At 66.6% G+C, this 26,757-nt stretch overlaps 1 protein-coding gene across 3 annotated transcripts; it reads left to right on the forward strand.

The window, feature by feature from the left end:
- Positions 1-1,120: 1,120 nt before the first annotated feature.
- Positions 1,121-26,614, forward strand: PFKL (phosphofructokinase, liver type). 3 transcript variants are annotated; one of them, XM_027586378.1, is made up of 22 exons: positions 1,121-1,291; positions 6,952-7,025; positions 9,683-9,760; positions 11,373-11,562; positions 12,034-12,253; positions 12,745-12,789; positions 13,046-13,154; positions 15,039-15,134; positions 15,956-16,048; positions 17,722-17,847; positions 18,747-18,811; positions 19,372-19,435; positions 20,725-20,871; positions 21,222-21,292; positions 21,773-21,860; positions 22,494-22,646; positions 24,221-24,385; positions 24,675-24,736; positions 24,984-25,095; positions 25,654-25,753; positions 25,848-25,953; positions 26,142-26,614. In XM_027586378.1, exons 1-22 carry the CDS (start codon positions 1,207-1,209, stop codon positions 26,287-26,289), a joined length of 2,397 nt encoding a protein of 798 aa, XP_027442179.1. In that variant the 5' UTR covers positions 1,121-1,206; the 3' UTR covers positions 26,290-26,614. The 3 variants fall into 3 exon arrangements, with proteins under 3 accessions (XP_027442179.1, XP_027442181.1, XP_027442180.1); XM_027586380.1 differs by having other exon boundaries at positions 12,088-12,253; XM_027586379.1 differs by lacking the exon at positions 12,745-12,789.
- Positions 26,615-26,757: the final 143 nt, after the last annotated feature.

Raw genomic sequence — 26,757 nt, forward strand, 5'->3', positions numbered from 1 at the left:
GAGATCATGACCTGAGCTAAAACCAAGAGTTGGATGCTCAACCGACTGAGCCACCAGGCGCCCCAGCATGAGCTTTAAGGGTACACTGCAGAATTGTGAACAGGTGCCGTGCAGGACAGTGGAGCTCCAGGACTCATTGATCCTGCAGAACAGATCTCTGCCCCCCTTTGACTAATACCTCCCCGTTTCTCCTACCACAACAATGGAATCTCTTTAGGCAAATGTTTTATTAGAACATAACACATAAAGAAAATGCACGAATCATAGGTGATCAGCATGCTGCATTTTCATAAAGCAACCACGCCCTGTCACCGCTCAGCTCAGGAGACAGAATGTTACCTGCATCCCAAGACTCCTGGTGGCTGTCTGGGCCTTCCCAGTCGCCAGTCCTGGGTAAGGGCTCCTGCAGGTTGCGTGCTTTTCTGGGGAGCCCCTTATTTGGTTCACAGGGATTCTCGGGACCAGTCTCCCTGAGGGTGGGGGCCAGGCTGTTTTGCATCCCTGCTGGTCCCCACTCCTGGGGTCCTGGCTCACAAGAAGGGCTCCATCATTCCACCTGGCTGACCCATGGACCATGCGAGGTGGAGGCCATTGTCCTGACCCAGGTCCCAGCTCCCATATGACTTTGCTGTGCAAGTTTTCCAAGGGTCCAGCAGGTGTTTACTGAAGCAGGAATGAACAAGTGAAGGCTGGCTGGTTTTGCTCTAACTTCCATTCGGCATCCTAATCAAGCAGCTGCACCCTCTCAGCGGGCCCTGAACTACGGCCTGAAGGCGCTCCCTGGGTGCCCGAATAGGACGGAGGGGTACTTGGGCTCCTGCAACCAACTTCTTGAAAAGCAAAGTTATAACAGACCCGGTCCTAGAACTGCAAATACTTCGCAGGGTTTGGCAGGGGACCGGCCGTCTGTAACGCTCTGGGAAAGCTTGGCTGCGGGTCGGGTGATGGCACGGACTGTCCATCAACGCGCCGCGTTTGCCATATTGAAACCCCGTGGGCCGCTCGGTCAGAGGTCGCGGTGGGGATGCCGCCCCGTGTCGTCGCACCGGGGCCCGGGGACCGCCTCACGGCCGCACTCCCCGCCCCTGCCTGCGCCCCCGGCCGGTGACCTCACACGTGGCGCGGGGCGGGGACAGAGGCGCGGGGCGGGCCCGGCGACAGTGCGCGGCCCCGGCGGGAGCGAGCGCGGCCCGTCTCGGCGCCGCCATGGCCACCGTGGACCTGGAGAAGCTGCGAATGTCCGGGGCCGGCAAGGCCATCGGCGTGCTGACCAGCGGCGGAGATGCGCAAGGTGGGCGGGGGCGCGGGGCCCGTCGCCGGGCCGGGGGGGGGGGGTCTGCCTGTCCCTGGGCCCCTCCGGGCGCGCTCTCCCCCCTCCACCAGCTGCGACCCGGGGGCGCGCGGCCGGCCGACCCCGCGCTGCAGCCTGCGCCCCCAGGGCCGCGCTCCCGGGCCCGCTGCGGGCCCCTCTGTCGGCGCCGGCGCCCGCCCCCCTCCCCGCCAGACGCGCCGGAGCCGCCGGCGGACGTGCCGCCCGCCACGGCCTCCGCGCCCCGCCCCCCGGCCGCCCGGAGGTGTGTCTGCGCGGCCGCGGTGGCCCTGGGACGCGCGCGAGTGGCGGCGTCACTCCCGCGCCCTCGGGCCAGCCCGGCCGCTCCCCGCGCCCTTTGCCGGGCAGCACGTGTCAGGACCGCGTTTCCTGGAGGTCACGCTGAGCGGAGGTCGCCCGGGGCTGGGCAGGTCCCCGCCTCGGGCCCCGGAGCCCTGCTCTTCCTGGTTCAGGCACGCTACCGGGGGCCGTCGTGCTTCGCCGAACCACCGCCTCCCCTTCGAGGCCAATCAGACGCTGCACCCCTTCCCTGTCCCCTTCTCCATCCGGGCTGGCCGGGCCGGGAGTGGCCGACGGACAAGAACGGCCCTTCGGGTCTGGGCCTGGGTGGGGAAGAGCGCTGGGTGGGAGGGGCGCCGGCTGGGGCTTGGGGAATTTTCCTGCGGGCGGACCTGTTCTCACCTCCTCTGTAGGGAGAGGCCAGCTTCCTGGTGGCCTGCGCCCTGGGCGGCCCCGCGGCAGGGGCCTGGCAGAGCGGGTCTGTGTGTGTCCCCGCAGCCTGGTCTCGCCCTGACTGTTGCTGTCCAGTGCCTCGGGTCTTGGGGGGGGGCCGGTGTGGCACTTCCACTAATCAGCCAGCGCAGCCACTCGCCCTTCCGGAACCCCGCGAGTGACCTCAAGTAGAGCAGGGCCCAGACTGCTGGAGGGATGGGCCGGGTCCGCCTGCTTCCACATCAGGAGGTGCAGACACACTCTCTGCTTCCCTCTCTGGCCCCGGCTCCCCATTTCCCCTTCAGAAGCAGGGAAGAGGTATAGGAGGAAGAGGCCTTCACGAGCCCAGGAGGGCAGAATTGGCCAGCCGTCGGCGTGCTGCGCTGCGCAGGGGCCCTCCTGCAACTGGTGCTGAGCCCTCTGGGCCTGGTGTGGCAGGCGGGCGGGGGGCAGCCCCTGTGGCCAGAGCCCTTGTTGCCTGTTGGCTGGGCATTGGGGGCGGCCTGGAGCACACAGGGCGAGGGGCGCAACCGTGGAGCGTGTCCTTGGGGAGGCCTTGGGGAGGCATCGTTCCCGATCAGACCGTGGGAGAGGCTGTGTGTGCGCAAGGAGAGGCACATCCCCAGACTCCCTTGGTTCCTGCTGGCGCGGCGGTCCCCCCCCACCCCCCCACAATGCTGCCATCTGCACAAGGAGACGAGACCTGAGGGGCTGGAGAAGGTGAAAGGGCACGCATTTAGGGACGGGTGCAAAGCCCTGCAGGTGGCATGCCCCTGCCCTCTCCTGGCGCAGACTAAGCCGAGGACGGGGGATCAGGGCAGGCGGCTGAAGGGCCAGGGAGGAAGGGGCCCTGGGCACGAGGGAGCTGTCAGCCCGGACGGTGGGCCAGATGAGAGCCAAGCCTGTGTGAGCTGCTGGTCTCCAGGCGGCCAGCCTGGCCCTGGCTCTCACCCAGAATGGGCAGTGCCTCTCGGATGCGGCTGGAGTGTGGCTGGCCCTCGCCGCCTTGCCTCATGTCCTTCTCTGAGAGTGTCCTCACTTCCCAAGAGCACGGGCGCTCTGGTCTGATGCTTGGAGCTGCCGCGGAGGGTGACTCCACACCCTTCCTAGTTCAGGGCTCAGGGCCGATGCTGGAAGGAAGATGCAGGGGCCAGCTGGTATTCCGGGGGAGAATGGAGCCTTTCTGGTGTGTAATTCCTGAGACCAGTCCGTGGGTGCAGGCCCTGGGCTGGCTCGCCCTCTTGCCTGCTCTTCCCCCGCGATCTGGCTCCAGAGGATGGGTTCTCAGTTTAGGGGGTCCCGTTGCCTTCCAAATAAAGGCTGAGCTCACAGGGACCCGAAGACGCACCCGATGACGCGTGCCCTCGGGTGTGGGTGCCGGGCTGACAGCAGCCATGGAGAGTGGGGACCTTGGGGTGCACTTTCCTCCTGGATGCTGAGTTCTGCATATGTTGGAATGCGTGAAAGCCACCACCCTCATGGAGTAGAGGGCCAGACCTGGTGGTGGTTGGGCCGTGTCGACGTGACCCCAGCACGGCCCTTTGTAAATGGGGGAGGGGGCAGAGCATCCTCTGCGGGCTCCAGCCTCCCCCTTCCTGCGCACCAGTTGAGGGAAGGCAGCGGGGGCGGGGGGCAGAGTTGGTGCGAAAGTAAGAAGACGAGGAAAGACTGGGACCTGCCCCCCCTGCCCCTGTCCCTGCAGGCGGGAATGAGCTCCCCCCCCACCCCCCCACCGCCCCCCCCACCGCCCCCCACCTTGTGTCGTCCCAGCCCCCGCCCCTGTCCCTGCAGGCGGGAATGAGCTCCCCCCCCACCCCCCCACCGCCCCCCCCACCGCCCCCCACCTTGTGTCGTCCCAGCCCCCGCCCCTGTCCCTGCAGGCGGGAATGAGCTCCCCCCCGCCCCCCCCCACCGCCCCCCACCTTGTGTCGTCCCAGCCCCCGCCCCTGTCACTGCAGGCGGGAATGAGCTCCCCCCCCAACCCCCCACCGCCCCCCCACCGCCCCCCACCTTGTGTCGTCCCAGCCCCCGCCCCTGTCCCTGCAGGCGGGAATGAGCTCCCCCCCCACCCCCCCACCGCCCCCCCACCGCCCCCCACCTTGTCGTCCCAGCCCCCCGCCCCTGTCCCTGCAGGCGGGAATGAGCTCCCCCCACCCCCCCACTGCCCCCCCACCCCCCCACCCCCCACCTTGTGTCGTGGCAGCCAGGCTCCCAGCCTGTAATTAAAGTTGTTCCTCCAAGCCCAGTGTCACCACATGGCCACCACTTTCTCACACTTGTTTTTTGGGGAGTGGATGAGGAAAAGTCACGTGTGGACTTCAGACTGCGGTTCGGTTGCTGTGTCCGTGGCCCACCGCAGGGCCGAGGGTCGAGGGTGGGAGGCCGAAGCTGCTCTCCTGACCCTGCCCGGGCCTTGGGGCTTGGGCTACTGCCTAGGGTTTATTTTGAGAAAGAAAAGCAGATTAAAGGACAATGAAAAGGCTCTTTCAAGAAGCAGCTTACAGTGAGGTGTGCAGGGAAATCCAGCGCGCGGGCCGCATTCCCACGGCAGCTGGCCAGGTCCTGTTCTGAAATTCACGCCATCCCATAACACGGTCTGAGCAGGGTAGCGTGAGCCTGGGGGCCCTGCGCTGTCCAGGGCCCCAGGCGAGCCCCCTGGCGGGCTCGGGAGACGATCATGACCCCGGGGCTGGCCTGCGCAGAGGCACACACAGCCAGGGGCGACCAGGGGGACCTCCAGTCGGACGGTGGGCCTGGGTCCCTGGCCACTGCCCTCCCGCTCCACCAGAGTCCCCGCCTGTGCCCTGTGCCCTGTGTCCTCACCTCCTGAGCCAGAGGTGGGGCTTGGACCTTGAGCCTGCAGTGGGCCCCAAGTGGCCTCGCCCCAAGATAGGAGAGAGTGGAAAGCCTGGGCCGGCTGGGGCCTGGGGGCGGGGTGGGGACGGTCTGCTGCTATCTCGTCTCCCTCCCCACCCCACAGGCGCTGGCGGGTGTGTGGTGCCCTCCCGGATCCTGCCTGAACTTCATTCTCTGCAACCCTGCTTCTCCCCCTTTGGGGTCCTGAGACATTTATGGTTTCTTCAGCCATGGGCTTCCCTTGCTGAAGTCAAGAGCGTAAGCGGCGAGTGTGGCCGGCTCCGGTCCCGGCTGGCCTCTGTGCTCTGTCCCCGAGTCGTCCGGGTGCCCCTGCTGCTAGAACCCCTGGCATTGGACCTCGGCAGCAGGGCCCTTGGCTGCTGGGTGGGCGCAGAGAGGATCAGGGTCCATCACCTGCTGGGGCTCCAGCAGGCCCCCTACCCTCCCTCCGGAACCTCAGCTTCTCGTCTGTGGAGAGGGAATGCTGGCTCTCCTGGGAGCCCCGTGCCCTGAGCCTACGCATGGGAGGGGCTGTCTGCTGGGCTCCTCCTCAAGTGCTCCATGCAGCCCTGTGACCTGCTGTCCCCCCCCCCCCCCCGGGCCCTGCCTTCCAGGCTGCAGACTTGGGAGACTTGTGTAACCAGGGTGGAGGCCCAGAGTCCTCACACCGGGGTCCCCAGGCGGAGCACACATGTGGTGAGGGACCCCAGAAGCCAGTAGGCCCAGCTGGGGGGGGCAGAGGGGAGGGGCTTGGGGCGGGGGGGGGCTGCCTTCCGGGGAGAAGGCTCCCTAAGCTTGGGACAGAGCACAGGAGGTGCGTGTGCGCTCGCAGGCCAGGACTGGCAGGAAGGCAGGCAGGAGGAGTAGGCGGTGGTCTCGGGGGGCACCAACACAGGGCACCTCTGCCATCTGGCCCCCAGACCCGGTATCGGAGGGTAGGACCCAGGGTGTGTGGCACTGGGGCCACTGGCCACGGTGCGTGACCTGCCCGTCCGGCTGCCTGGAGGCTCGCTCCCTGGACGAGGGCCCATCATCCCCCCGCCCCCCGTCAGCAGCAGCAGGGGACTGCTCTGCAGGCCGCCCCAGAGGGCGTGGTTCAGCTTCATCTCGTGAGCGCCACCGTGCCCTGGTCCCCGAGGACACAGAGGGGACCTCAAGCAGACACCTTTCCGTCTGTGGGCCGCGGTCTCAGAAGCAGCTGTGAAGGGGGCGCTGAGGGTCCTCTGGGCATGGAGCATTTCCCACACGCTGCCCCTTCTCCTGCCCCATGAGGGCTCATCTTTTCAGGGTAGCTGCTATTTGGCCAGGGGACTGGGGCTGGGCGACGTGCTGGAGTCTGGTGGCTTCTGTTGGCGCGTGTGGGCTGGAGGGCAGAGCCGGAGCCCAGCCCGGCTGCACTGCCTGAGGCTGCCGCCCCCCCCGCCGCCCCCCCCCCCCCCCCCGCTGTGGATGCTGGCCCGAGGGGGCACTGTCCTGTCCTGCCTCACAGCACCCTCTGTCTAGGACAGGGGCCGGGGGGGGGGGGGCAGGGGACTCAGGCCTCGGGGCTGGTGGGCACTGCCCTCGGTGTGCCCCCTGAGCTGCGCCCTGCTGTCGTGGCCTGGGAGTCGGCAGCAGAGCAGGAGAGGTGGGTTTGGAAGGTGCTGCCCCCATGGGCCCCCCCTTTCTATCTTGGGCCAAGCACTCAGCTGCTCGTTCTCACCCCTCGAGGGCGGGGCCTGGCCCTGTGGGGCGGGGGGTGGGGGCTCTGCTGAGCAGTCCGTGTGGGAGTGGATGCGGCCGTAAAGGGTCTGGAGCGTTCACACCCACCTGGTCCCCGGCTCAGGCCGAATCAGGCCGGGCGTGGGTTCTCCTGGTTTAACCCTAGGGCCACCTTACTTCTGAATGCTCAGAGGCTGAAACAGCCCTGCAGTGGTTCACCCTGTGCCTGACCGGGCCCCCGGGGTTGGACCTCGAACTCCTAGCTCGGTAGCCCCTGAGATGTGGGGGACGATGGTCCCGGGTCCCGACACGTGTGCGCCTCCACTGATGGGTGTTGCCCCGCCCCCTCGCAGGTATGAACGCGGCTGTCAGAGCTGTGACGCGCATGGGCATTTACGTAGGAGCCAAAGTTTTCCTCATCTACGAGGTAAGGCATGGGCCAGGGTCCCGGGCCCCCCCACGGCGGCTAGGCGGGCTGCGTGTTGGGGCCAGCACGTGGGGAGGAAGGACAGACCCCTGACCACCACTCACGGTTCAGAGAGCAGGGATGGGGATGTGGAGGCTGGTCAGGGTGTGTTGGGTGGGGAGGGGCTGGGCCCTGGCTCTGGGGTGCAGGTGGGGAGCCCACACTGGGTGCTTATGGGGCGGGCCATGGCCCTTGAGGTAGGGGTCGGGGGGAAGCTGTGGCCCTCAGAGGCCCAGGACCTCATCCCCACCCACCGTCCTTCCAGCCCCGTGCCGCTTGGACCCCAGCCCCCCTGCACCCTTCAGCGTGCGCAGGGCAAACGGTGTCCAAAGTACCCATAATAACAGTGGGGGCGACAGAGCATTCTCGCTCTATCTTGTTCTGGCTGAATGCTGCCCCCTTTGCCTGGCCCCCCCTACCCCATCCCCGTTTCAGATTTGAGGCTGACCCTCCAGCCTGTGGGTTCCCACACCCACACATGGGCACCAGCTCACACACCCTTGTGGAATGTTTCCTTGTGGTTTTTTGGCTGTTGTGTTGTTTTGTTTTCACTTTTTGCATAGACTGTAGCGAACCCCAGCCAGTTCCATTTCCCCCGCTCTCCTCCCCTGCCTGTGGGCTGTCCGTGTCCCTTCACCTGGGCCCCAGCTCAGGCCGGTCCACACGCAGCCCTCGGCTGCACGGGGATGTCTGAGTACATGAACCAGTGAGCAGGTGGGCAGGCCCACACCTGGTAATGGTCTAGAACCTTCTGGGGGACAGGGGAAGAGTCTCCAGGGACTGGCTAGTTCCATGGGTCCCGCCCGGGCTCCCTGAGCTTCTGTGCGTGTGACAGGTGCATCCTTACCGCCGTGACTGTGAGCTGTTTCTTCGGTTAAGCAGGATGTTAGGGCACAGAAGCTATTGCAACATCGTGAATGAATGCACTTTTCACAGTCCTGACACCTGGAGGGTCAGGAAGCGGGCCTGCTCATCCAGAAATGGCCCAGGAGCCAACACTGGACCTCGGGGCTCAGAGGTGACACAGGGAGCTGCCGCAGGGCTGCAGAGGGAGAAGGGTTGGGGGAGGGCAGGGTGACACACCGTGGGTAGAGGTATGCAGAGACATTCTAGAAGTTTCCAAGGCCAGGAAAGGAGGGCTGTGTCTGTCAGACTTTGATGCTAGCTGAGCTGACCGGCCACGGCCGGGTCTCCGGGGATGCTGGGTACACAGTGGGGCAAGGGGGCCAGGCCGGCACTGTGCTTGGGCTCTGCGCCCAGTCCTGGGCTTCTGTGGGCGCAGAGCTGCCTGTTCGTAGCTGCTTGCTCTGGACGGTGTCAGCTGTGGGTTTTCAGGTCATTTTCTGGCTTTTTCTGGTGCCTGGGTTGGGGGAGGGGCTGGCTTGTGTCCTAGTGGCAGAAAATTCCTGAGGGAGATGGGGGGGGAGGGGGGAGGGTCCCCACCTGACCTAAGCGGGAGAAAGCAGCCTGGTGGTCCCTCAGGCCCCCCTGCGACCCTGAGAACCCTCATCTAGTTCTGGTTCCTGGCAGGGTGGGCACTTGCCCCCCCCATCCCCACCGCCAGGAGCCTTTGCCCTGCCTGCCCCAGGGCCTCGCTGCCCAGGTCCCTGCAGGCTCAGGTGATGGACAACAGGGTGAACTGGCCCGAGGGGAGGAGGCGGGGAGGGCTGCAGGGAGGAGGCGGCCCTGCTCCTCTCAGTGTGGTGGTGCCGCGTCTTTTCGCTGCTCATAAATGCACATGCCCTGTGTCCAGACCATATGAAGAACCGCGACAGTTAAGAAAGGGGTAGGCCACGTGATGGAACAATGGGCAAGATGCTGGAGCCCGCCTCCTCCCAGGCCCTCCTGGTGGCTTCTGCCCTAGGGAACTTCCAGTTAGAACCACCTGCAGGGACCGACACACCCTCGGGGCGGTGGCGTGCACCCGACGTCCCGGCCGCGTTGCCCGTTGGCGAGGAGGTGGCCACGAGCACGTGGGGCGCCGTGTGGCCATGCCATCAGCAGCTCACACACCCAGTGACTATGGGGCCCCTGCTTGGACACATGTGTGTTCTTAGCAGCATGATCTCTACGGCTCAAGCTGGAGAGCAGTGCACAGATCACCAGCCCGTGGGGCCGCGTGATGACGGGTGGCGCAGCAGCGGCCACGCACCCCGGCACGTGGCTGCGTGGGGCCCCCAGATGCAAAGGGCAGACACTCTGGCCGTCGGTACCCGTAGGAGGCAGGACAGCAGCTTCCTCGGCGGGAGGCTCCAGGGCAGCGGGCCGCTGGGCGCTGGGCTGCTGAGGTTTCTGGTCTCGGGGACATGACGCGCAGGGCTCGGCAGCTCATCAGGCCGGCCGCCAGCGAGCCTCTGCCGCATGTCAGCTCTAGTCAGGCTCACCAGCCCCCCTGCAGAAGGGCTTCTGGAGGGGCCAGCTGGGCGCCCTGGGCCGCTCCCTCTGACAGCCCGAGACTGCCGGCCAAGCCCAGCTTTATGTCCCAAGGCCCCTGGCGTGGGGGAGCCTCAGCAGTCAGGACCCTGGAGCCAGATGGGGTTTGGGCGCAATGTCCCAGCGCCCTGTTCCAGCCGACGTGCTGTGGGCTCCTGGCTCACGCAGGCCCCCTCTGGTTTCAGGGTTACGAGGGCCTCGTGGAAGGAGGCGAGAACATCAAGCAGGCCAACTGGCTCAGCGTCTCCAACATCATCCAGCTGGTAAGCCTCAGTGGGGCGACCCCTTGGTGCCCGTGAGCATGCCCATGCGCACACACATACACGGGTGCACGCGCACACACACAAATACACACGGACGCCGTCCCAGAGCGGGCGGGCTCCGGGCTGACCTGGCCATCGGCTGCTGCAGGGTCGTGGGGACACAGGATGGCTCCAGGATGTGGCTCTGCTGCAATCACGCTCAGTCTTCGGCAAAGGGCGGGCGGGGAGGTCAGGACCCTTTGGGAAAGGTGTGCCACGGCCTCCGAGTGGCCTCTTGCACCCTCTGCCTGGTCTTCCCCTCGGTCGTCCTGCTGAGCTTCCCAGTGACCGGGGCAGCAGGCAAGCTGGTGTCTCTCCCCAGCTTACAGAGGGCAGGGCCATTCAAGTGGCCGGTCGTCATTGGAAGGCACAGGTGGGTCAGCGGGAGCAGTGGGGGGCCAGGGCTGGACCCTGGTGCCCAGGCACGGCCAACCCCGCGGGCGCTGCCCACCCCTCCTGCCCAGGGCAGGCATTCCTGTTGGACTCCACTGCCCCAGGCTCCTGTGGGATAGGCCCACTTGGCCGTCCCTGCTCTGGTCTATCCACTGGGACATGGATGAGCCTCCTTCTTGGGCTTCCCTAGACACCCCCCCACCCCATCGTGTCCTGTAATGGGGCTATGGCCTGGCCACCACCTTGTCCTCCACCCCAGGGGCCGAGGGAGGGCGTTCCTCAGGCCTCAGACCCTGACCTGGCCATTTGCTCTGCTCTAACCCTGTGTCTGAGGATGGCGGTGGCCTCTCTGTTCTGGGAGAGCAGCCCTGGGGAAGGGGCTTTAGACTGTGAGCACTAAGCTGGGCTGTGAAGCAGCATCGAAGGTAGGCAGGTGGAGGGGCCCGGAAAGAGCTGGTGTTTGGGGAGGAGTGGGGGGCTCAGAGCACGGAGGCAGGAGGGGGCAGGAGGGGCTCTTGGGAGGAAAGCTGAGCATCTTCAGGAGGGTTGCCGAGAGGCACCCTGCCATCCCCCCCCACTCCGGCCCCAGAGGCGCTATGGGGGGCAGACGAGGGAGGATTTGGTCTCTGCCTCCAGGGTGGTGCCGCTGCACCAGCCTCTGTAAGTCTGGGGGCCCGGGGCCCGGCCTGGCAGGTCTCATGAGCAGCATGGCGGGACACGGGGCACTCTGCTCTCCAGGTCTGGCCGGAGCACAGCGGGCCTGCAGGTGTGGGCTGTGGCCGCGTCCTGGGGGAGCCCTGGACCCAAGCTGGCCAGGGCCGGGCTGCTGAAGGTGTGTTCCTCTTGCGGCGGCTCAGGGAGCTCCCTGCACTGGTGACCGGCCTGTTCGTGCGTGTTACAGATTTCAGAGCCTTCTCTCTCCACCACCTTGTTTGAACTTCTGAGCCTGGCATGTGGGCATTCTCGCTGTGAGTGCGAGGAGGACCCCGGAGCTGGGGGCACCGCCCAGGCTTCCAGAGAAGCCCCTGGACTCCTCTCTCTCTCTCTCTCTCTCTCTCTCTCTCTCTCTCTCTCTCTCTCTGTCAGTTCTGCGAGGCCCACAAGCCCCTCCCTCACTGCCCAGTGCCGGGATCCCCCCGGTGCCCCTGCGTACCCCAAGGCTGCCGTCTCGTCCATGCAGGGCGGCACCATCATCGGCAGCGCCCGCTGCAAGGCCTTCACCACTCGGGAGGGACGCCTGGCGGCGGCCTACAACCTCGTGCAGCGTGGCATCACCAACCTGTGTGTCATCGGCGGGGACGGCAGCCTCACGGGCGCCAACATCTTCCGCAGCGAGTGGGGCAGCCTGTTGGAGGAGCTGGTGGGGGCAGGTGGGTCGGGGGCCCCGGCACGGATCGGCCAGGGGGCAGGAGCAGGCAGGGCGAGGTTGTGGGGACGTGAAGACGCGGGGTGCATCTGCCTGCTGGGAGGAGAGGGCCCGGCCCAGCCCAAGGTCAGGGCCTCCCTGGCCGTCTCTCGGAGCGCTGGGTGGGTTCGGCCGGTAGTGAGACGTCAGTGTTTGGGGGATGCAGCGTCAGGGCCCCCCAGCAGCATCCGCGCTCCTGGTGGTGGACAGCAGTCCCGGGGGACATCCTGTGCTGTGTGGACACATCCTGTCTGTAAGTGATTCCCGGACGTGGGTTACAGACCTTGTCACAGTTTGAGGTCGGAAAGTGGCCTCTGGGAGTTGCGTTCGGTCCCTGTGGGGCCCCGGAGAAGGGAAGGAGGCGTGCACTCTCCCAGGGTGCCCAGGAGATCTCTCGGGCTCAGCCTCTGCTTCAGCCGCCCCACCCCTGCTGTAGGACCCGGGCACTGGGGCGGGGCCGGTGGGGCCTCAGGGCTGGCTCCTTGCCCAGGCAAGATCTCCGAGAGCACGGCGCGGACGTACTCGCACCTGAGCATCGCGGGCCTGGTGGGTTCCATCGACAATGACTTCTGCGGCACCGACATGACCATCGGCACCGACTCGGCCCTGCACCGCATCATGGAGGTCATTGACGCCATCACCACCACCGCCCAGAGGTGAGCGGGGCCCCCCGCCGACCGGGCAAGCCTGGGCTGAGGCCGCCACTCGGTGGGGTTGGCAGGGGCCCCAGCTTTGTACATGGTCTTTGTCAGGCTGCCTGCCGGCCCTGGGGCAGGGCTGCACCCCTCAGGGGGCGCTCAGACTCCTGGCCAGGGATGGCCAGGCCCAGGCGAGTGGCCTCCGCCGTGGGAGCAGCTCCGTGGAAACCGGCCCAAAGGCTGGGGGTGAACCCAAGGCAGAGCTGGCCTTTCGTGCAGACACCCGGCCGCCCTGGCAGTGGGATGGGCTGTCTGTCCTCGGGCAGCTCCTGAGTCTGCTGGGTCGCCGGGGCACTTGTGGGACAGGGCTGGGGCCTTGGGCGGCATGGCCGTGGGCAGCGTGGCGCCGCTTCCGTGCCCCGAGGCCGTTTCTGCCGGGCCGGGCCGGGCTGTGCAGACAGCTCACCGGGGTGCATACTGACAGATTCTACCCTGTTCCGTGTCCACAGCCACCAGAGGACCTTTGTGCTGGAGGTGATGGGACGGCACTGCGGGTACGGGGGGCTGCCCTGGTCAGTGGGGGGAGGGGCTGTCGGGGAGCAGGAGTGAGGGGTGTTGGCACCTCCACGGTGCCTGGAATGGGGCAGGTGCTGACTTCACGCCGTAGGAATGAGAGTTCAGGGCGTGGCGAGTCCCGGTTTTGGGGCTGGATGGGGCTCAGAGCCGTACCTCCCCCGTGACCCGGGGTTTGGACCATGGTACCGGGCTGCACCCCACCGCCCGCTGTAGCACCTAACACTGTTCTTCCAGGTACCTGGCCCTGGTGTCCGCCCTGGCCTCGGGGGCCGACTGGCTGTTCATCCCTGAGGCACCCCCCGAGGATGGCTGGGAGAACTTGATGTGTGAGAGGCTGGGTGAGGTGAGTGGGGACGGGCTTCTCCCGGAGGTTCCTGTTGCGAGCCGCCCAGACGGCACAGAGACAGGTGTCCCCCAGGGTGCGTCCTTGGGCCGAGGAAGATGGTGCTCAGGACAGTGCCCCGGGCTCAGCTCCTCGTGGTCAGTGCTGACATGGGGAGGGGGCAGGAGCGGGTCACAGTCATGCTGGCTTCCTGGGGGCCGTGGCCACTGAGCCTGAGCCAAGGGGGGTGGCCTCTTGAAGATGGTGGATGGGACATGGGGCAGTGACCCCAGCAGATGAGGCCCCAAATGGGCCGTGGAGGCAGGAACGGATGGAGAGGCAGCCGGGGGCTGAGGCCTTGTCGGGGGACGAGCGGAGTGTTTGGGACGCGGCTCCGGGCCCCTCACGATGGAGTCGGGGTGCCGATGTGGAACGGGCCGACAGTCTGCCCTGGGGACCCCCAAGATGCCCCAGCCAGCACAGGTTGGCCCCTCGGCCAGGGCAGGGCTCAGCAGTAGACAGGAGGGCCCTGAGGTAGGGAGGGGGGCCTTTAGATCAAGGGGCTGTGGTCTGGACTTGAGGCGGGGGGGCCCCCTGAGATCGAGCCCCGAAGTTCACACTCAGGCTCGGCCTGCGCCCCCAGGGTAAGCACCGAGGCCGCCCAGGGGCTTGCCCCTTTCTTCAGTTTTGAAGGCCCTGGGAGGTCAGCGTGCAGGCCCTCTGTCCTCTGAGGGACAGGTGGGTGGGCCCGGGGCTGGCGCTCAGTGTCCCTGTCTCCGTGGGACGGTGGCAGCATCAGTCCCATCCACTGCCCAGGCCACCCAGCGGCCCCTTGCGTTACATCTCTGCGCAGGCCCAGCGAGGCCAAGGGCAGGGCCACGTGAAGCCCAGTGGGTGGGGCTGGCTGGAGGCCCGTGTTCTGTCCGTGGGGGGAGTCCTTTCCTTCAGCAGGGGCCCTGTGGCCTTGACCATGTGGAGCAGGGCTTGGTAGCATGGTCCCTGGCCAACCTCGGCCTTGGCTCACTTGCTGCGAATGTGGGGCCGGGCCTTTCTGGAAGGGTCTTTCCTGCTCTGTGAGACCCTCGGGCCCTCCCTCGGCTTCCCTGAGCCTCCGATTCCCCACCTGTGAGGTACAGATGTTACCCCTCTCTGCCCCCGCCCCCCGGCTCTTCTGCTCCACCTGCCGCCCTGTCTCCGCTCACCTGCACCAGTGTCACCACCTCCAGGCAGCCCTCCACTTCCACCTCTCCCTCCCCTGCCCTGGGGCTCGCGGGAGCTGCTCTGGCCGGCTTCCTCTCTGAGGCTCTTTGGATGCTGTGGGGCAGACGGGGGGCTTGTGGGCCAGAGTGAATGTTTTGAATATATTTGAAGAAATGAAGGCTTGGGAAGGGCTTTGCCCAGAGAGCTTGGTGCCGCCTTCGACCCTCCATGGCCTGGGGAGGGGAGGGGGTCTCGCTCCAGGAAGCCCTGGCTGGTGGCCAGCACTGTGAGGTCACCCATTCTAAGGATAAGGAAACTGAAGCTTGGAGGTGACCTCAGGGCCCCAGGTTAGCTGCTGGCAGGATTGGCTGGGAGGCCTAAGTCGAGGGCCCCTCTGCCCTGCATCCCGGCCGGCAGCCCTGAGTCCTGGGGAGGCTGCCGCGCCACGCGGCTTCCTGTCGTGACTGCTTTCCTGGGAGCACCCGTGCCGAATCCCTGCCATGCCGTCTGCCTGGTTCCCAGCTCTGAGGGCGCCCACTCGCCGGCGCTCCTGCAGCCCCTCCCCACCCCCTCATCTCAGTCCACCCTTCACCCCTGCGGTGTGGACTGTGGGCCCCTGGGCGTGGACCCCGGGAAGGCGCGATTGCAGCGTCGGGGGCAGGCGTCTGCAGGCTGGCGGCTGAGCCCGGGGCCTCTCTGACCTAGACTCGGAGCACGGGGTCCCGACTGAACATCATCATCATTGCCGAGGGCGCCATTGACCGCAACGGGAAGCCCATCTCCTCCCGCTACGTGAAGGACGTGAGTTCTGGGGAGGGGGTTGGGTCACATGGGATGGGTGGGGCCTCGGTGGGGGCAGGCACCCCTTTATCTCCAGTCCCCAAGTGCTCCTGCTGGGGCCCATGGACACCAGACTCCTGGAGGGTGCTTCCTCGTTCCTGACGATAGCCAGATGTGGGTGGGCATGCCGGGGGGCTCCCCGAGAAGGCTGGCCCCAGAGGCCGAGCTGGGCCCCACATCAGTTGGGAGCCACCCATTCCCCGGCTTCTAGTCTTTGTTCAGAACATGTTCCCTGCAGGGCAGGCCCACCCCCCCATCCCAGAGACCGAGTCCAGGCCTCAAAAACATCCCCATGACAGGGCCCCGCCCCTGCTGGCCCCTCGGTGACAGTGACCCCCACCCAGTGCAGGACTCACGGCAGTGGAGAGTCCTTCCTTGTGACCTCCACCCACCTGCTGCACTCCACCCCAGGGCCCTGGGCCCCCATCCTCCTGTGCCCCCTTTCTTTGGCCGCGCAGCCTCTGTGTCCCCAGTCAGGAGCCAGTCCATCCACTGAGTCTGCACTGACGGCCCAGGGCCACAGGCCTGGTGGAGCCTGACGAGGGGCTAAAGCCAGACCACAGGCCACAGGGACGCTGCCATGCACACCCACACAGCCACACACACACACGGAAATGCCCACACTCACATGCTGTGGGCATGAATCCTGGGCTGGCTCTGCAGGCCCTTGGGGGGCTCACACCCCAGCATCCCTGAGGATGGGGAGTGGCGAGGACCAGGGTTAGGGGCCCGTGGGGTGGGCACTGAACCCAAGGACCCCCCGACTCTCTCCCAATGAGCAGCTGGTGGTCCAGAGGCTGGGCTTCGACACACGTGTGACTGTGCTGGGCCACGTGCAGAGGGGAGGGACCCCTTCAGCGTTCGACCGCATCCTGGTAGGTGGGGCTCTGCCCTGGCCCTGGGTGTGCACGCGTGGGTGAGTGTGGTGGGCATTTCCTCGCCGCTGCTGCCCTCGTAGATGAGACCGATGAGTGGCCCCTCCGTTTCTCTGGTGGGAAATGTGGGGCTAGGGTCCTGTGTCTCAACAGCGCACCCACCCCTGCCCCACACCTCGGCAACCTAGGCTCCCAGGCCCCGGTGATGGCTTTCGGCAGGAAAGGAGGGGCTGCACAGAAGATAAGGTGCACGGCTCAGCCCTTCCAGGCTCTGACGTCTGGTGCTTCTGAGTCCAGCATCACAGCCCTTAGGGTCTGGGGGAGGCCCTGGCGATGCAGAGGCCTGGATTGTGGCCTGAGTGCCATCGCTGTCCTGACCACTGCTGGGTCCTTCCTGGTCCTCTGCCGAGTGGGAATCCTGTGCCACCAAATGGGGACAGGGTCTGGGGGCCCGGAAAGGCCCCATGGGTGGTAAAGTGCCCACCCACAAGGGCTGGTCACCCTGGGCCTGGGCCTGCGGGGAGCTGCACCTGCCTTCTCCAGGAGGCCCCCGCGTGTCCCTCACGCCAGTCCCACACGGAGCAGCAGGGACACTGACCCACCTGGCTGGGCGCTTTCTGCCCCCCTACATGAGGCTGCCGGGATGCGCTCAGGAGAGCCTCCTGAGGGTCCTGGGACAGCAGGGCCAAGCACTGTCCTTCCACTGAGCCTGGGGGGCAGAGATGTGTGGGGACGGCTCTGGGTCTCCCCTCCCTGCAGGAGAACAGACTGGGCTGCCAGTCTGTAGAAGCTGGTGGAAGACCCGAGATGCCCGGGTCAGAGACCAAGGACAGCTAGAGCAGCGGCATTTTGTGCTGGTCCTGAGCCCCGGTGCCCACAGGCCACACCTGCACACAGTGGACGGCACCACAGGCCAGGAGCCTGAGCTCAGGGACCCCAGATCCCCCGAATGAGCTGTCCGTGCCGTGCTCCTGAGCGGCACAGGAACTGTCTTCCCTGGGTGTTCCCGATGCAGACCTGAGCAGTCGGTGCCTCGCTCACGAGGTGCGGAAAGCCTCGGAGCCTGGGAGCAGTGTCTGGGTGTGCGGCCGGAGGCTGGGTAGCGCCCACCTGACCTCATAGGGCAGGCCACATGTTCCGCAGGCCTTGCTTTCTTGAGCACGGGCTGGACCCGTTGGCTGTGCCGGGATCCACATGTGTGATTTGTCCCCAAGGGGGGCCGTTCCCACATGTGTCAGCTCACCTGGCCCGCCAGCCCATGTCCATCATTTCCTCGTGCATGAGGACCACTGTGACACGGGCCCAAGCGAGAAGCCTTGTCATAGTGGAAAGAGCCCTGGGAATGGGCTCTGGTTTTCACCTGCTGCCGTCAGGCGGTGACTCCGGTGGGGACAAGCCTCCTTCACAGGGCTGTCCGAGCCCCCAGAGGGGCTCTCGTGGACGGTGGTCATAGGTCATTTCTGGTGCCACCTGTTCTAGGAGCTTCAACCAGTGTGTGTGTGTGTGTGTGTGTGTGTTGGGGGCGGGGGATGAAGATGAGGGTGAAGGGACGTCGGGTGCATGGTGTGGGGCCAGCTCAGCGTGGCCCCAGAGCCGAGAAGGGTCATGTGCACACGGCTCGGGGCGGGGGGCGCCCACCTGCTTGCGACCCGCCCGCCCCTCTCCCCGCTCAGAGCAGCAAGATGGGCATGGAGGCGGTCATGGCACTGCTGGAGGCCACACCGGACACGCAGGCCTGCGTGGTCAGCCTCTCGGGGAACCAGTCGGTGCGGCTGCCCCTCATGGAGTGTGTGCAGGTGGTAAGTGCTCGCCTGCCCAGGGTGGGCCAGGTGGGGGCTCCCAAGAGAGACGCCCCTGCTCTGTGCTGCGGCCCCCTTCCCCATAGGCCCTCCTGTCCCTCCAGGGCCTCTCGGGGCCCCACCCAGCGGGCCTGCTGCACAGGCCCCTCCGCACCCCATCTGCCTTCCCCAGGAGGCCCTTGTGTGGTGCCCCCCCCCCCCACCCCAGTCCCACACGGAGCAGCAGGGACACCGCCCCACCCGGCTGGGTGCTTTCTGCCCCCGGACATGCGCGGGGTTCTGCTGCTCCTTTGTTACCTATCGTGGCCTCGGGGCGTCTCCAGGTTGGAGAGGGAGGTGCGAGCATGTCCCCGAGGTGGCACAAGCCCCGAGAGAGGGGTGGGAGCTGCAGAGGGCCGGGGCAGCCAGGGTCGTGGAGCTTCCTGGAGCCGTTGGCCCTGGACTGACCTTCCAGGCTGGGCAGGGTGGGGTGTCTGGGGCAGGATGGGAGGGAGGGGGACGGGTGGGTGGCCAGAGCCCCTGTGTGAACTCAGCAGGCGTGGGGGGACACTCGGGGAGGCCAGAGCAGAGGGACTGGGGACACTGGCCCTGGCTCTGCAGGAGTCATGGGGGTGTGGAGGTTTGGCCTCCCTGATACTTCTCTTGGAAGGCCTCTGGCCTGACTGCTGCTGGCCCTGCTTCTGCTCTGGTCCCGAGGCCCTGGCAGGGCCCCATGTTGCTGCGGAGGAGCGGGCCCTGCCGGGGAAGACCTGGTGGCCGCCTGGTCTCAGCCAGCCCTCCCGACTGCTGGCCTTGGCAGTGACCGCTGCCCGGCAGGTGCAGGACAAGCCCACCGAGCCGGCGGCCACTGTGAGCATGCGCCAGGCCTCCTCCAGTCTGTGTTTCTCGTTTCCGTTAAGACAAAGGAGGTGCAGAAGGCCATGGATGAGAAGAGGTTTGACGAGGCCATCCAGCTCCGCGGCAGGTGAGGGCCTCCCGGGGCCTGGAACCGGAGCGGCTCCCTGGGCGGCGGGCCCACTGCAGACCCCTGCGTGGCTCGCACACGGCTGTGCCTGCAGAGCTGGAGCTGCACGTCTCTCCCGAGACCCGTCCGCTGAGTGTGGAGTGCAGCGGCAGGAGCGGGGGCTCAGCGGTCCCTGTGACTGGGAAGCCGGCAGGCTGTGGGGTGGACCGGAGCTGCCGGGCAGGGCGGAGGGGAGAGGGCAGCTGGGTGGGGCCTGGGGCGGGGGGGACGTCCACAGAAGGAAGCAGTGGGGGCAGGCCTGGAGGGGCCCGGGGGACGGGACCTGCAGCAGCCCAGACTGCCCGAGCCGTGCCTCCCACCTGCTCCGAGCCGCCCACCCGCACGGGCTGGATGCGGGGCCCATGCTTTGCTGAGAGGGGCGTGCGGGCCGCGCATTCTGCAGGGCCGTCCTGCCTGCCCCCAGCCAGGGCTTAGAGTGGGGTAGCGAGCGGCGCTTCTTTGTGGCTGAGTGGTGTGGCCGTGGCTGTGGGCTGCATGATGCATGACGGCTTCCTTTCCAGGAGCTTTGAGAACAACTGGAACATTTACAAGCTGCTTGCACACCAGAAGCTCTCCAAAGAGAAGGTGAGGTGGTGTGAGCTGCAGGCCCCTCGGTCACTATCACCTCAGTTGCCGCGGCTGCGAGCCCGCCTCCGCTGCCAGGGTCTGCCCCTGTCTGCCCGCCCGCGGGGTTGGGGCCTGCCCAGGACAGGGAGCTCCGAGCTGGCCCAGGGGGCCCGTGGACCCTCCCTCCCGTCTGGGGTCTGAGCTGTGAGCTGAGAGGCGCGGCTACTGCTTGACCAGCAGGTCCTGGGCCTGGACGTGACCCTGGCTGCTTGCTTAGCCAACAGCTGAAGGACATTAAGTTAGGCCCACAGGTGTAGGTCAGGACAGGAGGAATCTAGTGCTTATGAAATGTTCTAAAATAGCTAAAAGCCTCATGAAATGGGCTTTCCTCAAAGTAAGGACGACAGCAGGACGTGTTTCTGAAACCCCGGGGATGAGGAAAGGGTCCCGCTGAGACTGTCCCGGACAGTGGGGTCCTGGCCCCCGCTCGTCCCAGGAGCTAGTTAGGGATGGGCCACACCCCGGTCCAGTGGCGTGGTCGCCCCGTCTGGGACCGTGGCGGTGTGACCGCGTCTGGGGCGGCAGGTCTGTGTTCCCTGGACCCATTAGAGCCACGCTGCCTGGCAGAGCCACTGGCCGGCCACGTGTGGCCACAGAGTGCTCAGGACGTGGCTGCCCAGCGAGGGGGGCTGTATGTGCCCGGCACGCGCTGGGCTCTGGAACACAGTCTGGAAAGCTGATGTGAGAGCCTGGTGGAGTCTCCAGGTTGAGGTGATAATTTTGGTTCGTCAGGTTAAACCAGCCCTGCTACTAAAATAGCGTCACCTGCTTCTTTGCACTTGATTAACGTGGCTCCTAGAAAACTTCCGTGGCCTCCGTGGCCCCCTTCACTAGGCATCCGTGCCGCTCGCCAAGTGCATGGGGCGCTGGCTGCTCTGAGCCCGGAGTGTGGCGTGATTGCTGGAAGCTTCCAGACGGGCACTGACTCTGGCCCGCACCCGCACCGCTGCCCCCACCAGCCACGCTTGGCTGGGAGCCACCGAAGTCCGGCTGAAGCCTTTGGCTGAGGCCCTGGCGGGTCACGAGCCGGGCTTGCACCATGGCTCGTCTGGGTCTTGGCCAGACACTCGTGGCGTCGTAGGGCAGACGAATGTCATTCCCAGGGGTGTCCACTCAGGAAGATGTGCAGGCGGCCATGAGACCCCGGGCCCGGTTCCGGAGGCCGTGCTCTCGCTGACTTACATCTGGGTCTGCCGGTTCCTCCCCGGCCCCGTGCTCACCTTCCTGTCCCCCTTCCTTCTCTGAAGACCAACTTCTCCCTGGCCATCCTGAACGTGGGCGCCCCGGCAGCTGGCATGAACGCGGCGGTGCGCTCGGCCGTGCGGTCCGGCATCTCCCAGGGCCACACGGTGTATGTCGTGCACGATGGCTTCGAAGGCCTGGCCAAGGGTCAGGTAGGTGTGGGCAGCAGGGACGCGGGCCAGCGCCTGCCGTGGTGGCCCATGTGTGTTGTTGTGTGACCCACCCCCAGCTTGCTCACAGCGAACAAGGACCAGGGGGCTCATGGGACAAAGTCACAGGCGATGGCCCAGCTCAGGTCCACAAAGAAGGTGGATAGCAGGCTCTCTGGAGAGGGGTTAGCTCCCCGGCGGGGGGCCCGGGACCATGCTCTGACCTGCAGTGTGCCGCTCAGCGCCTGGCACAGCTTCTGTCCCCTCTCAGATGGGGACACCTGTCACCTGAGGAGAAATGGGTGAGTGCCCCCGGCCTGCCCCCTGAGGCTGCACGCCCCACTCCCCTGCAGGTACAAGAAGTGAGTTGGCATGACGTGGCCGGCTGGCTGGGCCGTGGCGGCTCCATGCTGGGAACCAAGAGGTGAGCTGCTGGCCGAGGGCCCGGGCCCCCTGGCCACTGTTGGCAGTGGGGGGCAGGAAGCCAGGGAGCAGGCTCAGGAGGGGCGGGGGCTGCAAGGGGACTCCTGCCCCGTGGCTGGGGACTTCTGGCTGGTGGCCTGCCCGGAACGGGCTGCAGACCCTCCCGCCTGCCCCTTTGTGGCCGAGAGTGCCCCGAGGTCACCTGCGCAGGGGAAAGCTGCCCGGGTGGTCCCACGCCGGCGGAGAGCATCCTCTCGGGCAGGGAGTGGGCTCCCGGGCGGCAGGAAGCACGCGTCCCCTCCCGCACCGGTGCTCGGGCCTCCCTGTACCCCCGGCGCTGAGCCTCTGCCTCCGCCTCTCAACGGGCATCACAGCACCAGGTCCAGGGCCCGCCGTCCCCTGCGGTCAGCTACCGTGTGGATGCAGGTCCCGGCAGCCTGGCGTGCCGCACCACGTGCGTCTGACTTAATGTCCCGTGCAGGACGCTGCCCAAGAGCTACATGGAGAAGATAGTGGAAAACATCCGTACCCACAACATCCACGCCCTGCTGGTCATCGGTGGCTTTGAGGTGAGGGCCACTGCCGGGTGCAGGGAAGTCCACGGGCCAGCCGGACTCTTGGGGGCCACGGGGGTCCACTGTAGGCTTCACAAAGTTTAAATTGGTGCTGGCAACCGGGTGCTGGTGAGGAGGAGGTGGGGGGGCGCAGGGGGGCGGAGGGGAGAGGCAGGGGGAGGTGCAGCAGCTGCTGCTGGGGGTGGGCAGCCTGGCACGGCGAGCCGCACGGCCTCCTCGTCCATTCCCTCGCTGCTGTGAGATGGGGTCCCTCGTGCAGCTCCCGGGCGGAGGTCTGAGCACCTCAGCCCACGCTGGGGTGACACTGTGCGCGGCCAGCCCCCCGTAAATGACACTTGCCCGTTCTTGCCCTTTCCCGGGGGGGCCCCAGCCCCCCGCCGCCTGCACCACGCGGATGGGGTCACAGCAGGGCGGGCGGGCCTCCTTTCTGTCCTCCTCGGAGTGCAGCTTCCCTGGCTGACCGCGGCCGCACAGGCGGCCCTGGGGGTGGGAGCAGCTGGGTCCCGGCACCCCGCCCCAGGCACACCGCAGGTCAGCTGGGGAGGCCGGCCGAGGACGCCTGGCCTGGGAGCCCGCTTTCGCCTCGCCCTGCCTCCTCCCGGCCCCAGCCCGGCCTTGCGCCCACAGGCCTACGAGGGGGTGCTGCAGTTGGTGGAGGCGCGCGGGCGCTACGAGGAGCTCTGCATTGTCATGTGCGTCATCCCGGCCACCATCAGCAACAACGTACCGGGCACTGACTTCAGCCTGGGCTCGGACACCGCTGTCAACGCCGCCATGGAGGTAGGGCGCCAGGCCCCACTGCCGCGCTCGGGCAGGACATGGGCGGGCGTGGGGCGGGCCCCGGAGAAAGGGGCACGGTGGCGGGCTCCCAGGGGGGGCTGCCGTGGGGAGGGAGGCCTCCTGGGTGTCAGGCAGGGCTGTGGCTCTGGGGTCACTGCGGCACGAGGACCTGGGCTGTCAGGGCCAGAACTGACTGGGCGGGGCTGGTGTGTGGGCGGCGGGCCGCGGTCCCGTCCAGTGAACAGCCGCGCCTGGACGCGGGAGAGCCCAGGCCCCCCGGCTGGGATGTGGGAGGGTGGGTGCCGCCTGGGGCCCCGTGGGGGCCTCCCCATGGCTCTCCCACCCCACCTGGGACCCCCTGTGAGCCCACTGCCCCCAAGGGGTCAGCCCCTCCGTGTGTGTGGGGGCCTCGGGCCGAACCGAGCAGCTTCTGCGTGATGCTAGAGAAAGGAGAAAACACGCATAGAACAAACGCGACTAGGGCGCCTGGGTGGCTCCGTTGGTTAAGCGACAGCCTTCGGATCAGGTCATGATCCTGGAGTCCCGGGATCGAGTCCCGCATCGGGCTCCCTGCTCGGCGGGGAGTCTGCTTCTCCCTCGGACCCTCTTCCCTCTCGTGCTCTCTCTCTCTGTCTCTTCCTCTCAAATAAATAAATAAAATCTTAAAAAAGAAAGAAGAACAAACGCGGCTACAGGAGCCCCCCCACCTGCCGACCCGGAGACCCCGTGATCCCACAGCCCCACCCCTGCGGCCCACCAGCTGTGGGCCGCACAGCTCCTCGGAGGCTCCGTGCCCCTGCCGCTCACCGGCACCAAACCCCGTCTTGTCTTTGCCTCTATGACGGGAAGAATGCTCTGATTTCTGGTGAAGCTGAGCTTTTTTCTCTGTTTATTGCTCTTTTGAAGATTTTATGGAAAATTACCTTTTTCTGGTTTTTTTGCCCATTCTTCTCGTAGTGAGTTTTTTATTTGTAAGTGCTCTCTACGGACAGAAGTAGGATATTGATCCTTTGGCAAACACTGGAGCAGTTTCCTGCACTTTGCTGGTTGTCTCTTACTTGGGATTTAACCTCATGGTTCAGACCCCAGTAGCCTACTGGTCTCATTTTTCTTTCTCAGTTCTTTAATGTTATAATTTCCCTTTCAAACTCTGACCCTTTTGGGTTAGAACTCTCCGTTGTCACTTCGTTGTTGGCATCTGCAGAATGTGGACTTCATGTCACCTGGTCCCCTGTTCCCACGACCCCACGTTCCCACTGACCGATGAGAAAATGAAGGCCCAGTGTTCCCCTGGCCCAACATCAGAGCCTCTTAGCGCCGTCGCTGGCCTGCCCAGCAGGTGCTGGTGACACCCCCTGTGCCCCGGGCGCACAGTGACCCCAGTTGAGGACCCTGCTTCAGAGGGCCCTGTGGGGAGCGCGTGGGGAGGGCTGTGACCCCCTAGGAACAGCAGGGCACGGGGCTGTCCTGGCCTCCGCCCCCTCCACGGTCCACTCCAGGGAGAGTCCTGGGTCCCCGGGCACCGGTGGCTCCCTTGGCCCACGGGGAAGGCCCTGACTGCCCCCGACCCCCAGAGCTGTGACCGCATCAAGCAGTCGGCTTCGGGGACCAAGCGCCGCGTGTTCATCGTGGAGACCATGGGGGGCTACTGCGGCTACCTGGCCACGGTGACGGGCATCGCGGTGGGTGCCGACGCTGCCTACGTCTTCGAGGACCCTTTCAACATCCAAGACTTGAAAGTGAGCTGAGCCCCCAGCCCGTCTCCCGTTGCAGACCCCCCGCGGGGCTGAGTGGGGGGGGGGGTCCCCTCTAAGGCGCACACAATCCCCCTACCCTGTGTCTGCGTGTCGGCCGCCATGACCTGGCCTGGCCTGGCCCCCTCACCGGGGGCCTGCCGCCACCAGCTGTAGCCTGCAGGCCTCCCCGCGGCCCCCGGGTCCCCCAGGCTCCAGGGTGGGCCAGTCCGGGGCATTCCTGCCCACACAGCCGGCTGACGCCCGGCTCACCCTGCGGACCCCCCGCCCCCAGGCCAACGTGGAGCACATGACGGAGAAGATGAAGACGGACATCCAGAGGGGCCTGGTGCTCCGGTGAGGCTGCCGGGAGGTGGGCCGGGCAGGGGAGGTCTGCCTGAGCCATGGTGGGGCTTTGGGGCGCAGGCTGCGGGTCGGGGCCACTGTGGAGGGGCAGCTGGGCGGAGCCAGGCCGGACGGGCCTCTCCAGGGGCACCGTCCCCTCTCCCAGAACTGGTCTGTGGCCCGGCCCCGTGGGGGCTCAGTGTCTGGGATGAGACCCCAGCCGGCTCCCACTTAACCCAGGCCCGGCCCCTCCTTCCAGAAATGAGAAGTGCCATGAACACTACACCACGGAGTTTCTGTATAACCTGTACTCCTCCGAGGGGAAGGGCGTGTTTGACTGTAGGACCAACGTCCTGGGCCACCTGCAGCAGGTACGGGCTAGGGGAGCGCGGGTCCTGGTCTCTGCCTCCATCTGTGCCTGGGCTGAGGGGTCGGGAGGCTGTGGCAGGATGAGGGCCCTTCCCTGTGCACCTGTCACATGCTCCTCATTCCCCTGCGCAGGTGAGGAGGGCGAGGCTCCTGTCCCGCCGCGTCCTCAGCGCTAGGACGGGCCAGGCCCGGTCCCCTCCGTGCTTGGCCTCCTGTGGGCCTGCAGGGAGCCCGAGCTGTGTGGTTTCCCAGCCCACGGAGGGAGGGCCCCCCCTCCCTGGGGGAGTCCGTGCTCACCAGTGGTGGGCTGTGCCTGCCCGATGGGGGGCCCAAGGAGGCCACCCGACTGGACGAGCAGGCAGCCCACCGGCCAGCCTCTGGAGGTGGTTCTCCAGCCGGATTTGGGGTGGAGAAAGAGGGAACAGACTGGAAATAACGGGGGTGGGAGGGCATGGGGTGTCAGAAGCTGCCTGGCAGGGGGGCTTCCCTGAGGTCACTGTGGGGCCAGGCTGCTGGGCCCCTGGAGCGCCCACCTGCCTCCTCCCCCGCTGTGTTTCCAGGGCGGTGCTCCGACCCCGTTTGACCGGAACTACGGGACCAAGCTCGGGGTGAAGGCCATGCTCTGGATGTCGGAGAAGCTGCGGGCGGTCTACCGCAATGGTGCGTGGCAGGGCGGGGTGGTGGCCCTGGGCCTGACCTTGCCCTCTGCCAGGGCCCAGGGTTCAGGGCTGCCAACGAGAGTCTGTGCCCACAGGACGAGTGTTTGCCAACGCCCCCGACTCGGCCTGTGTGATCGGCCTGCAGAAGAAGGCAGTGGCCTTCAGCCCCGTCACCGAGCTCAAGAAGGACACGGACTTTGAGTAAGTGCCTCTGAAGAGAGCGCTGGACCGCCCCGTCCCCATGCCCCAGGCCATCCCTGTGCCTCCCTCGCCCAGCCGGCCTGTGCCGAGCCCGTCCTGGGGGCAGACGCGGGAGGGACAGTCTTCACACCACCACGGGGCTGTTCCCGGGGGGACTGCCCCTGAGCCCCGATCCCGCCCCGCCACAGACACCGCATGCCCCGGGAGCAGTGGTGGCTGAACCTGCGACTCATGCTGAAGATGCTGGCGCATTACCGCATCAGCATGGCCGACTACGTGTCCGGGGAGCTGGAGCACGTCACCCGCCGCAGCCTCAGCATCGACAAGGGCTTCTGAAGCCGCGGCCACAGCTGCCTCTGCCGGCCCCCTCTCCTCCCTCCCGGGAACCTGCAGGCGGGCGGGCGGGGGGCGGGCGGGGGGCTGTGGCCCTCTCGGTCTGGCTCCAGGGCATTCGCGGCCCTAGCTGCACCCGCGCTGCCCGCTGGGCTCTCCTACAACATGGAGCCCCCTGGACACCCACCTTCTGATCCGGGGACTGTGGGGGCACCTGTGCGGGGACGCCATTCCCTGTGGGCCTCGCCACGCCCGCTTCTGTGCACACTGGCCACCATGCAGCATGGAGCTTGCCACCTTTTCTAGAAATAAAATCACCCTGACTGTGGAGTGTGGCCAGTCTCTGGACAGCAGGCCCTGGGAAACCTCCCAGGAGGGTGGGTGGCTGGGTGGGAGCCCCTGGCTTGCATACGGGCCTGCCCACCCCCCGTCTTGGGAGGGCTTCTGAGCCTGGTTCCGGGCCCTGGCTCT

Source organism: Zalophus californianus, chromosome 1 (genome assembly GCF_009762305.2).
Source record: "Zalophus californianus isolate mZalCal1 chromosome 1, mZalCal1.pri.v2, whole genome shotgun sequence".
Lineage (NCBI taxonomy): Eukaryota > Metazoa > Chordata > Mammalia > Carnivora > Otariidae > Zalophus > Zalophus californianus.

Excerpts from the sequence above, each read along its gene's own strand:
- PFKL (XM_027586378.1), top strand. The coding sequence starts at position 1,207 with ATGGCCACCGTGGACCTGGAGAAGCTGCGAATGTCCGGGGCCGGCAAG. Across the intron at positions 17,848-18,746 it reads TCATGGAGTGTGTGCAGGTG|ACAAAGGAGGTGCAGAAGGC; the intron begins GTAAGTGCTCGC and ends GTTTCCGTTAAG. Across the intron at positions 20,872-21,221 it reads AAGGCCTGGCCAAGGGTCAG|GTACAAGAAGTGAGTTGGCA; the intron begins GTAGGTGTGGGC and ends ACTCCCCTGCAG.